This window comes from Mastigoproctus giganteus, chromosome 13 (assembly GCF_048544385.1).
Source record: "Mastigoproctus giganteus isolate SK-2022 chromosome 13, ASM4854438v1, whole genome shotgun sequence".
In the NCBI taxonomy this organism is placed as follows: Eukaryota; Metazoa; Arthropoda; class Arachnida; order Uropygi; family Thelyphonidae; genus Mastigoproctus; species Mastigoproctus giganteus.
In genome coordinates this window covers 150,287,276-150,301,173 of record NC_143587.1, presented here as the reverse complement: position 1 = coordinate 150,301,173, position 13,898 = coordinate 150,287,276, and the positions used below count along the sequence as shown (strand labels likewise).

Genomic DNA, 13,898 nt, shown 5'->3' with positions numbered 1-13,898 from the left:
AATTATAAAAACAAACGTAGTAGAGAGGAAACGTCTTAAGCTGGAATTTCTTATCCGTGTTCTTCTGTATATAACTATTCTATGTATATAATTAATATAAAAAAATATAACTAATTAATTGAAAAATATATAACTATTTTTCTTCATTCTTCTCAGGATATTGTGTGGTTTTTGTAATTTTGGCGTATCTGGGATATATTTTATTATTCATTCCCGAGTTGCATGAAACTCGACTTGCGTATCTCTTATGTATGTTGAGGACTTGCTGTGTATGCATATACATATGGAGAGAAAAAAGACTTTAAAGCTTAAAGTGTTCTATAAAGTTGTAATTATAGTAATTAATTGATAAGGAGATGACTGTATTTACTTTTCACTTCTAATATCACAGAAAAAGAACCAAAATTTATAATTAATTTAAAAAAAAAAAAATTAACATCCGTGAAATGTAATGCCTTGCATTCATTAACTAACTTGTTTTGGTGTTGCTGTTATTGCCAGTCAGTATACTTATTTATGTGCAGTTAGGTATCTTCTCAAAATTTAATACATTTTCATGATTTGCCTTGCACTTAGAAGTTAATAGGTTGTGAATCTTTCTGAACAGAACGAAAGAAACTCTGGCTACTGGAAACTTCATGAGTGTCATCAATGTATTAATGCAACTCAGAAAAGTTTGCAATCATCCAAACCTGTTTGAAACACGACCTACTGTGTCACCCTTCATGATGGACAGTATATGTTTCTTTACAGCTTCTCTTGTTTGGCGAGTACTTGACTATGATCCATTCAAAGTAAGTGTTTTTCACATATGAATACATTAATGCAGCAGTTTTCAACTGGGGTGCCATGTAATTTGGGTTTAAGTTACAATTTATATATTTATTTCATTATTAAAAGGTGTACACTATGTGTTGTACTGTATTTTTTTAATTTTGTGATCTGTAATTGATGTCTATTTAGTACCTCTATAAAGAAAATTATTATATAAGTATATGTAATTTCTGTTATGAATTGTAATTTTGTTTATAATTATCACATATTTTTTAAAATATTATATATATAGATAATAATATAGACTATGCGTACGGGGTAAAGTATAGTCTAAGGAACCATCTGTCGAACCCATATTAAAAATGCATGTAAGCACCTGTAAAGAAAATATTATGAAATAAGTTATGTGTAAGTATTTAGTGTTGCAGTTCCCCCCCGTACTTCTCCTTCAACCCATGCACGGTACTAAGTACTATAGGTTTTGATACCTTTCGTGTTTGGGGTTTTCATAAAAAAAAAAAAAAAAGTTATGATGATTTTGGTGTTTTCTTCAAAAGTCAGCCGCCAAAACCAAGGAAAATGCAACAAAAAAAGTAAGGCTTCTGTTTTGAACATGAGATATACTCAGTACACGGTGAATTACAGAGTTTAAGAAATTAACAAAAGCGAGGAAAGAGTATAATAGCTGATGTATATCTCTAATACTACAGAGGCAGAGATAAAAAGTAACAACCAGCGTAAAAGGAAAAAAATACCTAAGTAAATAAATTTCGAAGCAAGAATGAAATGAAATTAAAATAAATCAGTGGGCCAAAGTGGTACTTACTATCATGCCGTGCCGGCCCTTGAATGTGTGCTGTGAGGCGTAAGCCAACACGCTGTGTAGGTGAATCGGAAACTGCAAATTTTCCTTCTGTTAAGAAAGAGTATATATGTAGAGGTGAAGCAACCTTATTTGCTGCTGGAAAGTGGAAAGAATAAAAAGTAGAAATATGATTGGGTGAGAACGAATTAAATGCAAGTAGCACGCATCTCAGAAAGCATAGAGAATTGATAGGAAAAGTATCATGATCTAGAACTGTATCATGATCTGAATTTAGTGTTAGGCAAAGACAGCAAATATTGTAGAAAAATAGTATCTTGATTGCTTTTGAAAACCTAATTGCACACAAGAAAGAAGCAAAGTAGAATACAGTTGCCCCCGTATCCGCTGATTCGGTTATCCACGGGCAAAAAGTCTAAAAACTTAACACTTACTACTTGCATGTCCAATACGATGCTTCCCTTTATTTTTTACAATGCCACATATGGTTTGGTCACCAACATTATATAATGGTTCTTTAGAGATTTAACGGATACACCGTTTTCAAAATTTTGAATAATTTCAAGTTTTTGTTTAATTCGAAAGCACAACTCTTGTGTTTGCCCATAATTTTAGTGATTTCTAAACAAAAAATAAAATAAATAAATAGTTACTATAAAAAATAAAATTATGACATTCCTAACATAAATAATAAAACAAAATTTGTCCTTTTGTGGTGTGACGGAACACAACAATCGACGCGATGCACTAAAACAAACTAAACATTGGGGTGGTTTTTTTTTTTTTTTTTTTTTTGAGCAGTAGGTGTGAAGGTAGCTGGGGTTGCAAGATAATACGTACACTAATCTCCCAGTGACGACTTATAATGCTGGTTCTTGTTGCTTATTTATGACTTGCAGAATAAATGTTTATATCTATTCTATTTATTACTTGAATTTTATGATTTCTATTTTTTTTTTTTTTTTTTTTTTTTTTTTTTTTTTCAAATTTGGAGTCTTGAATGTCCTGATTAATCCAATCCCGGTAAATCGAGAGTCTGCTGTACTTTATTATTACCGTATTTAATGTTGGCAATGTCTTACCGTGTGTTCAATTTATCAATTAAACTTTATTATCATTAAACTATATGGGGCCAGCAGGTGTTCACTTATATCCATGGTTTCAGCCGTCCACAGTAGGTCTTGGAACGTATCCCCCACGGACACAAGGGTCTTACTGTATAAGGATAGTAAATAGATGTATAAAGAAGAGTGATAAATGTAGTGCTTGGGCAGTTTGGGATTGCGATCCTAAAGTATCTTCCTGTTTCATTCAGGATCCTACTATAGGAAAGGAAATCACAACCACCGAACTGTTGGCTTTACGCCTCACAGCACACATTCCAGCACTGACACGGTACAGTAATAATACGCTGATATATTTTAATTTAATTTCATTCTTTCTTCAAAATCTAGTTAATTTCTTTCATTCTTACTTTGAAATTTATTTACTTAGATATTTTTTCCTTTTGCGCTGGTTATTACTTTTTATCTCTGTCTCTGTAGGGTCAGCCACAAGATATACATCAGCTATTATACTCTTTCCTAGCTTTTGTTAATTTCTCAATCTCTGTAATTTACCATGTACTGAATATGTCTCGTGTTCGAAACAGAGGCCTTATTTTGTTATTGCACTTCCCTTCGTTTTTATTATTATTATTATTAGCCATATGATGCAAAGAAGCCTGAGGCTTATGCTGCACCGGCCAAAAAAAAATTTCCGAATTACCCTGATAGAGAGAAGTAGAAAGGAATCACCAAGAAAGAGAAGAATGCTGATATCCAGCTCAGGACTCTGGGTGTGCCAAGCACCTTTATATATTTCATACTCTTTACCACTTCTTTAATTAACATATACAGGGTGATTCACTACCAGTGCGACAAACTTGCAGAAGGTGTAGGGGGCACAAAGACGGAATCGCAGCATTGCAGGGTCCGAAATGCCTTCGTCATGCGGTAGAGGACGTTGAACGGGAGGGCGCGTGAACATCGATCCCGCTGGAAGTCAGCATTTGCGAACCGTTTCTGTTGAAGAAACCAAGTAGCAAAAGTCCTCCGGAGTGGATAATCCGCAGGCTCCAATGATTGGACGCATTGCAGATGGTATGAACTCATTTGGTTTGTTGACAGTATCCTCCATGCAGTGGATTGGGAAATACCCAATCGTTGGCCTATCGCTCGAGTACTCGAACTCGGATTGCCTTCTGCAAGATATAGGACATTCTCCTCATTGTCTGGCGTTCTCGCCGTTTGCTCTCAATTCATGGTACCTCTCGTGAAACAACCAGTCTCGCGTAACCTTCTGTGCACACATGCGAAAATCGTATGATGAGGAGCACACCTGTGCAAGAAACGTTCCTGGATACAAGCGCAGATTGGCGTGCCCATTACAGTCCGCAGCTCCATACGTGAGGTGCATGTCGGCTAGTTAAACGTTTGAATACTCGTCCATCCTACTGCCTCGGGAACCGGTTCGCAAAAGCTTCCAGCGGGATTGCTGTTCACGTGATCTCCCATTCAACATCCTCTACCGCATGACGAAGGCGGAAGAAGACGGTGATTCCGATTTGTCTTTGTGCCCCCTACACCTCCTGCAAGTGTGTCGCACTGGTTGTGAATCACCTTGTATATATATTGAATAAAGTATATTTTTTTTTTTTTTTTTTTTATGAAAACCCCAAACACGAAAGGTATCAAAACCTATAGTACTTAGTACCGTGCATGGGTTGAAGGAGAAGTATGGGGGGGGGATGCCAGAAACTTTGCTCTAGAGACTAAACATGGGTTTCACCACTTCAAGCCTCCAATAAGCAAAGTGGTGGTATTTCACCGGTTTATGAAAGTCATCTACCACCTGCATCTGTCATACCTGATTTATTTATCTTTTACTCACTGAAACAAGAGAGAGAGAGAATCGGATCTATTGTTGAGGGTGCCACAAAATAAAATAAATTACTTAAGGGTGCCATTATTAAAAAAAGGTTGAAAACCACTGCATTAATGTGTGATAATTACACCAAACGACAAATTTTGGGTTATATCTTGTTATAGGCATAAAATCAAGTGTACTTTATAGATTTTGTGGTGCTAAACGGAGAAATAATGCTTATAATGGCAGAATGGCTGTTGTTTTTGAAAAAAGTAGTTTTTTATATTTATACAAGCTATTTTTTTATTTATATGGCAGTAAGAGTTCAGGTGAGAGTCCATTAAGACATTTATATGTCTTAATGGAACTCACCTTGTTCTTTGCTGACAGCACCATAGTTTGGCGGGAATAAATCCAAGTGTGAGTGCAAGAAATGCATCTTCAATGACATGTTGCACCTCAGTTTTTCATAAGAAGTAATGAAATCTTCCACAAGCTGCCTGTGGTTGCTGGCTTTAATAACATTTTCTAGAAAACCAGTTTAAACATTTTGAGAGGCTTTCCACTTTGATTTCTCTTTGTTACTAAGAACACATTTTTACTGTTCATCTTTGAAAAGTGCCTTATTTGTCGACTAAAGAAAATGCCTTCCTTAATCTTCTCTGTACTAAGTATTGGGAATTTCTCTTGCAAGTATGTCAATGCAGGACCATTCATTTCCAAAGCCTTCACATAATTTTTCACGAGCCCCAGTTGTGGAAGCAAAGCTTTATTTGGATGTTACGTTTTTCCTTCCAGTTCTAATGATTTTTGTTGAGACCAACTCCTCTTCTCATACTACATATCCTTGGCATGATTATTCCACTCACTGAAATAGCAACAATACTTGGTATTGTTGCTATTTCAGTATTCCTAATAAATTTGCAATTACCTTCAAATCACCACATATCTGCCACTCATACTTAGTATACACCTAAGAGGTTGTTCTCCGTAGTAGTAGTAGTAGTAGTAGTAGTAGTAGTGGCGGCATGTGATACAAGAAAGCAAATGTATGAGCTTATGCAGCATCAGCCAAAAAAAAAAAAAAAAAATCACGCCATTCCCTCCAAATGCCTGTCCAGTTCCTCCTTAAATTTATTCACCCTATCAACTTCCACAACGACAGATGGAAGTTTGTTCCAGCAATTAACCACCAGCTGGCTAAAGGCAAATTTCTGCACATCTAATCTAGATCTGTCTTTTCTTAATTTGAATTTATGCCCCCTTAGGTTCGTAATCTGAACAAGTGGAAGGATCCCATCAGAATTCAGCGTGCTGAACCCATTCAAGGCCTTATACACCTCAATCAGATCACCGCGCAGGTGCCTAGTCTCCAGCCACTGCAATTTGCAGAACTTAAGCCTCTCTTGATAAGAGGATCCCTTCTTTCCCCTCACCAATCTTGTTGCCCTTCTCTGTACACGCTCAAGCAAATCTACATCCTTCCTAAAATGAGGCCTCCAGACCTGTACGCAGTACTCAAGGCGTGGCCTGACCATTGCCTTATACAGAGGGATAATCACCTCCTTTTCCCTGCTAGCAAAATTCCTATATATCATTGACAAAACCCCATGACCTGCCCTGGCAGCCTGTCTGCATTGCTCAGAAAACTTCATATCTGCCTGCACAATTACTCCCAGGTCTTTTTCATTTTCTACCACCTTATGTGTAGTACCACACAGTTGGTACGTTTCTCTGGGGGTTACTTTTACCCATATGCAGTACTTTGCATTTGTCAAGGTTAAACTTCAGTTGCCACTTCTTAGCCCATCTGCCCAAATTATCTAGATCCTCTTGCAGTAGCACACTGCCATTACTGTCATTAACAACCCTCCCAACCTTTGTATCATCTGCAAACTTCAACACTAAGCCTGATATACCTTCATCAATATCATTGATAAATATACAAAAGAACAGTGGACCTAACACCGAACCCTGTGGGACTCCACTAATAACATTAGTCCAAGAAGAGAAGCACCCATTGATTACCACCCTCTGTCTTCTCCCACTTAACCATCCTTTTATCCATTGTAGCAACTTACTCTTAATACCATTCTGCTCCAATTTGTACAATAGTCTTCCATGCGCAACAGTGTCAAAAGCTTTCCTGAAATCCAAATATATGATATCAAAATTATTTTTTGCATCCAGTTCCTTTGTAACCACATCATAATATCCTATCAAATTTGTCAGACAAGACTTTCCCTTAACAAACCCATGCTGTGTCTGAATTATTGCTGCAGTCTTGTCTAGATGATCCTGCAATGCATCTTTAACCAGCGACTCCATTATTTTACCCGGAACAGAAGTTAAACTAACTGGTCTGTAATTACCCATGTCACCCTTCGATCCCCCTTTGTGAATTGGGGATACATTTGCACATCTCCAGTCCGTGGGGACCTCCCCTGAGTCCAAGGATGCTCTCATAATTATGGCTAAGGGTTTACTTAGTATACACCTAAGAGGTTGTTCTCCATGTTTGTGTATGTTTCTTTTTTGTGGACGGCCTACGCAAGAGGTATTAAAGGCAGCATATTTTCATTGTGTAATAACACAGCCTTAAGGCTAACGTGAAAAGTATCTATAAATAGTTGCCATTCTTCAGGAATGTACCTCACGTTCATTGCTGCCATTAGACCATCAACTAGAAACAGTGAGTTCACCTTCTGCTTGATAGAATTTATCTCGCTCTTTATTTCCAGTAGGAAACGTCCATTTCACAGAATGATCTAGAAGTTTCCACTGTTGTAATTTTTTTAGGCCAAAAGCTCAGCCTTATTCTTCGGCAATTGGAGATCCCTGGTGAGGTCATTATGCTCACCCACTGTGATCTTATGTGGTTCGAAAGCATAAAGGTTTGGACAAAATGGTAGATCCTTTGACTTATACTGCTGTCTGTACTACTTCATGTATATCAAGTTGATGTTCATCACTGTTCAGAAAAATGGTCGGGTGGTTCAGGGATATGTAGAACTTCACTGTGAGGCATGGGACAAATTGAAGATGGTATATTTGGGTATGTCGCTGTCCACTTTTTCTTCATTGTCATCCCTTTTCTTATTAACTATACAGAAGTAACAGTGTGATGTGATTTGTTGGCTCACTCCATATCTTGGGCACTGTGAAAGGCATAAAACATTCGAGTCACTCACACATTGAGTTTTGCAGGTATTGTGGCATATATATAAGCATTGATGAACAGGTATTGTGGCCTATATGTGGAGTTCTTGTCCTGGTCATCTCCTTTACACCCAAAGTACAAGAAGAAGGCCTTTTTATGGCTCTAGTTAAGGAATATTTCTTGAAGCTAATGACTTCTCCACATATGTACAGAAGTCATCTTGACTATTAACACAATTATGAAGCATATTAACCTTACACGACAAAAATACTGTGTAAAAAGTAGGAATCTGGCAGAGAACAACCGTTAACTGAAAAATCACCCCCAGTACCCAGGCGTATTCGAGAATTACTGCAACCAAATTGAAGTTGCATTTGAGGTGACAATAACTTATGACGGCAGAGCGAGGCAACAGTTTCAGATCACATAATAAGAGTGTATTGTTACTGAAATTGTGGTGTTGCCATGTGTTTTGCCAAGAACTGTAATTGATAATGTAGATTAACTCGCTAATATGATACCCCAACTGTAATTTGAAAATGAGAGCCAATCGACAAATTTTAATGTGATTTTTGTTTTTGTAATTACACTGGTGTCAACAAATTTTAAGCTTCTGATTTTTTTCTGATGATAATCATAGATTTTAATGAGCTGAAATGAAACTGACAGTCAGATATTGTATAACATAGATTTAGAAAGGAATATAGATTGGACTTGATGAAATTTTAGTGGAAGTTTTACTATAAACCGAGTAAAAATATAGTGTTTTTTTTTTTTTTGTGACTTTTCCTTCTGAAATGAACCTTCCTGGTCATTGTCTAGCAATAGTCTGCCAGCATACCAAGCTTCCACCATCTCCAGTAATCTTTTTCCTCCATGGCATTATTATTTTGAAAATTTTCATTTCAGTGTGATGACAATTTTCACCACATTCATCAAAAACATGTCCAAGGTTATCTGTGAAAAATTCTAAATAAGAACGAAGTTTATTTTATGAAACATGTTGGTTACAATGTCTCAAACCAAGATTTTTATATGTTTATAATAAATTCTCAATAAAGATTTTACAGTTTACTCCAGGGGTGGGGAACTTGCAACCTTTCATCTATTTCTCTCAAATGCAAAATCCACCTTTTATTTCAAGACAACACCGAACCCAAAATATTTTTAAGGTAACTTTATCTGTTCTTTTTTATATATATATATATATATATATATATATATATTATATCGTTATTCTCCTTATATAATTTAGTTTACAGTTACGCCGTACATTGGCAAAATAAACACAAGGGCATAAAAATATTGAATAGTTTGATAGTGCATAAAAAGTGAAGCTGTGAAATTATTTATATTGATAACTGTGTAGTTAGCGAGAGGCCTGTAAGTGGCAGCTCGGTAACTGGTGAACTGGCAACCACCCAGTGATTCGCATCACAGGCCTGAGAGCTTCTTAAGAAAGAACTGTTACATATTAAAGAAAATGTATACACTGCCTTTTCTAGTTAAGGAAAATAATAAAGAATTATATATTAAAGTAAATACAAAATAAAGTATTTATTCTAATTCACTAATCTTTACAGAATATTATTATTTCCCATAAAGATAATATGGCATCACTCACACACTTGAAACTGAACTTCATTTGGCAATGTTGCCTTATTTGGTTAATTTATAAGTTGGAACAGATTGGAATCACAGGGAAAGTCCTTAGATGGATAGCTGGATGGCTTCAGGGCACGAGGCAGAGGGTAATGATCAATGGTAGTTCCTCAGATGGGTTGATGTAAGAAGTGGGGTTCCCCAGGGATCAGTATTAGGACCATTGTTGTTTTTGATTTTCATAAATGACATCAATGAAGGGATGGAGGGCATGATGTTTAAATTTGCAGATGATATAAAGATTGGTAGAGTAGTTAATGATTGCTGCCAAGCAGACCTTCTTCAGAATGACCTAGATAGACTTCAGGGATGGTCAGGAAAATGGCAGCTATGCTTTAATCAAGCAAAGTGTAAGGTATTGCACCTAGGGGCACAGTAACCCGAGAATAACTTATACACGTCACGGAGTTGAATTAACCTGGTCTTGGAGGAAAGGGACTTGGGTGTTATGATACGGTCAGACTTTAAGTTCTCTGAGCATTGTAGACAGGTTGCAAGGAAGGTCTATGGTGTCCTATCAATGATGTATTGAACAATTGCTAGTATAGATAAGGACGTAATAATCCCATTGTTTGAGGCTATTGTTAGATCACACTTGGAATACTGTGTTCAGGAATGGAGAACACACCTGAAGAACAACATTGTGCTTCTTGAAAAGGTCCAGAGATGGGTAACTTGCCTGGTGAGATCGGCAAGAGGGCATCCATATGAGGAAAGACTTATGGTTTGCAGAGCTTGGAAACTAGGCACCTCCTTAGAGGAGACTTGATTGGGGTGTTGGCTCTGAGAGGCATAAGCAAAATGAATGAGGATGAAATTTTCATGGTTATAAATCATTCTAGAACTAGGAGGCATCATTTTAAGTTACTGGGGGAGATGTTTAGACTGGATTGCAGGAAGTTTTATTGTAGCCAGCGAGTTATAAATTACTGGAATACGTTACCTACATGGGTGGTAGAAGTTGACAGTTTGGGGAAATTCAAAGGTCAGCTGGATAATTACCTACAGGAGGAGAGAAATGCTTAGGTTGTCCATTTGCTTTTCTCTTATTTATTAATTATTATTTATTTATTATTTATTTATTTATTTTTGGCTGGTGCTGCATAAGCCATAGGCTATCGTTGAAGCCTGCTCAAGTCATCTTGAATGCCTCCTCCAACCATTCTATCAGAGAAGATAGAATGGGTGGAGTGGTCATGCTGTTCATCAAAAGAAGCCTGGGCTCTAAAAGAGCTTTTGCTGAGTGTGGAGTTACATCTGCCTGCATAGAATCTGTGTGGTATGAGTTAGTTGGAAGCAAAGGAACAATGAAAGTGGGAGTAATCTACAAACCAGATGATTGTGAAGAATATAACGAGATTCATTACATGCAGATGGAACCGGCAAGCAAGCTGAATGCCTTATTGTGGGTGAATTAAATCCACCCAGATTGGTTGGAAGAAGTGGGAGGGAAACTCACGAGGGGAATAACTTGTTTAAATAAACTTGATGATGATTATTTGTACCAGGATGTTAGAGTAAGTACTAAGGGCAAGAATATTCTTGACTGAATGAATCAGATGACACCAAGGCTGAAAGTATAGGAACCATTGTCAGGATTTGATCATGCAATTGTCATCTGGAAAATGAAGAAAACTGTAACAGTAGTTAAAGCTAAAGGCACAGGTTTAACTTCAGAAGAGGGGAAAAAAGCATTGTCTTAGAGAGCAAAGAATGGGGACAAGGAATTTTTCATGTAAGTGAATACAAGGAAGAAAAAAGCGAATCCAGTTTGACCTTCGTGCACTGGGTGTGGGAAAGTATTTGACAACCCCAACTGATGTTACGATTGAATTGACCAGGTAATTTGCATCTGTCTTTACTGGCGAAAGACCCCTTCATGCTGAGAAGAGACTGTGCGAGTGAGGCTGAGCCATATGAAATTAGTGGTATCTTAAATATAGATGATTATTTATTGGAGAAATTTTGGGTATAAAGGCAAGTGAGGCTCTCAGATTTATGGCATATACCCTGTAGTTTGAGGGAGAGGGCAAGGGAGTGTATTGAATCAGTGAGATTAGTTATAAGGGCATCCTGGGACTCGGGCGATTCCTTTGGATTGGAGAAATGTTGGTGTATTGCCAATACATAAAAGATGATCTAAGAGTGAAGTTAGTAACTACAGACTGGTTAATCTGATTCAGTTGTAGGAAAAATCTTAGAGGCAGTGATTAAGAGTGCAATTCAGATGGATATGGCATTCTGAAGGATACATAACATGGCTTTGTTAAGGGTAAATTATACTTAACTAACTTTGGCTATTTTGACATTGTTACTCATGAGCTGGATGCAGGGAATAATTTCAACATTGTTATTTGGATTTTAGCCATGCATTTAATTTGGTCCTCCATGAGAGGTTACCGTATAAGCTCGAACAGGTTGGAATTATTGGTGAGATTCCAAGATGGATATCTGGTTGCTGAAGGGCAGAAGGTTGTGATTAATGGATATTCTTCAGATTGGTGTATCGTTAGAAGTGGGGTCCCTCAGGAGCCACTGTTGTTTCTAATTTTCATAAACGATGTTGACGAAGGGATGATGTCAAAATTTGCAGATTACGTAAAGGTTGGCATTGGAGTTAATGATTATTGCCAAACAGCTCTCCTAGACTTGAGCAGGCTTCAAAGATGGTCAGTGGAAGTGGCAGCTAAATTTTAGTGCAGCAAAATGTAAGCTCTTTATTTGGGGAAGAGCAATCCGAAAATAAATTATGCAGTTGGTGGAGGTGGATTAAAAACAGTAGAAGAAAAAGGGGATTTGGTAGTTACGGTATGTGCAGATATGAAGTTTTCTGAACGGCATAAACAGGCAGCCAGGAAATAGTGTCCTATTGATGATTTATCAAAATTTATACTATAGAGATGGGAAGATTATAATCCCACTGTATAAGGCAATTGTAAAACTACATTTGAAATACTATTCGAGGATGGACACTTATCTGAAAAAAGACATTGAGCATATGGAAAGGGTGCAAAGATGGGAGACTTGAATGGTGAGATTGGCAGAAGAATGGCTGTACGAGGAATGACTCTGATTGTGTGGGCTACAGAGCCTGGCAACCAGGCATCTGAGAGATGATCTGATTGAGGTTTTTAAGGCTGTGAGGGGGATTAGTAAAATGAATGAAGGTGGAATACTCACTGTTGTGAAGAATTCCAAAACTAGGGTTCATAAATTCGAATTACAGGGGATGAGGTTTAGCACATTGCCAATGTTATCTTTTGAGATGGCGCTACTAGCGCAAGAAGATTTGGGCACCATACACCTCAATCAGATCACCTCGCAGATGCCTACTCTCCAGGCGCTGCAATTTGCCCAACTTAAGCCTTTCTTGGTAAGAGCACCCCTTTGTTCAACTCACCAATCTTGTTGCTCTTCTTTGTACTCATTCTAGCAACTCTACATCCTTTCTGAAATGAGGCCTCCAGACCTGTACACAGTACTCTAGGTGTGGCCTGACCATTGCCTTGTACAACGGGAGAATCACTCCATGTCCCTGCTAGCAAAATTTCTATATATCATTGACTAGACTCCATTACTTGCCCTGGCAGCCCGTCTGCACTGCTCAGCGAACTTCATATTTGACTGCACAATTACCTCCAGGTCTTTTTCACATTCAACTTCCCTGAGTGTAGTACCACCCAGTTGGTAGGTTTCTCTTCGGTTATTGCTACCCATATGCAGTACTTTTCATTTGTCAATATTAAACTTCAGTTGGCACAAGTAAACACATGGGTTGTGTTAGGGTAGCTAAGAAAAAGAACAGGTGCATGTATACTTGTGTGTACACCAATGCTAGGAGTTTAGTAAATAAATTTGATGAATTTGAGGTATTGCTCAAAACATCAAAGGCAGATATTGTGGGGATTTCAGAGACGTGGTGTCACACAGATATAAGAAATGCAGAACTGGAATTTGGGGAGTACAATGTCTACAGAAAGGATAGACAGGATAGGAAGGGAGGAGGGGTTATGCTATTAGTTAAAAAACACATAAAATCCAAGGAAGTGAAGCCAGTCGACATCGCTGGACAGTGCAGTGTCGAGTCAGTTTGGTGTGACATAAGCATTGGGAGATCAAAATTGAGAGTAGGAGTGTGCTATAGTCCTAATGACTCTGATGAGTATAATAAGAAACTGTTCGGAGAAATAGAGTGGGCCAGTAAATCAGAGAGTCTTATAATGGGGGATTTTAATTTCCCAGATATTGACTGGAATTTGGGGGCTGGTCACTCACACAGTAGCAAGGCTTTTGTGGATTTATTGGATGATTGTTTTCTACATCAGCATGTTCGGGAGGCAACTAGAGGGAGTAATACTCTTGATTTGATTATCAGTAGTGATTCTTCATGCATTAAGAATCTGCAGATAAATGAACCACTTGGTGGCAGTGATCACAGTGTGCTGAAGTGGGAGTTACTCAAAGAGGTAACTACCATTAGGGGTAAAGGGAAGGGGTATTGCTTTCGTAAAGGCGACTACAATGGACTGAGACAGTATTTAAATTCTATACAGTGGGATCAACTGATGATAT

The 13,898-nt window shown here is 37.7% G+C and overlaps 1 protein-coding gene across 2 annotated transcripts in view; it reads left to right on the top strand.

Moving 5' to 3' along the window:
• The window catches only part of dom (domino helicase), an 896,769-nt gene that overhangs the window by 335,627 nt on the left and 547,244 nt on the right, over positions 1-13,898 (top strand). For both annotated transcript variants that reach the window (XM_090388005.1, XM_090388004.1), the window contains exon 19: positions 608-794. In XM_090388005.1, coding sequence (XP_090244131.1) covers positions 608-794 — 187 coding nt within the window. The remainder of the gene's footprint in view (positions 1-607; positions 795-13,898) is intronic.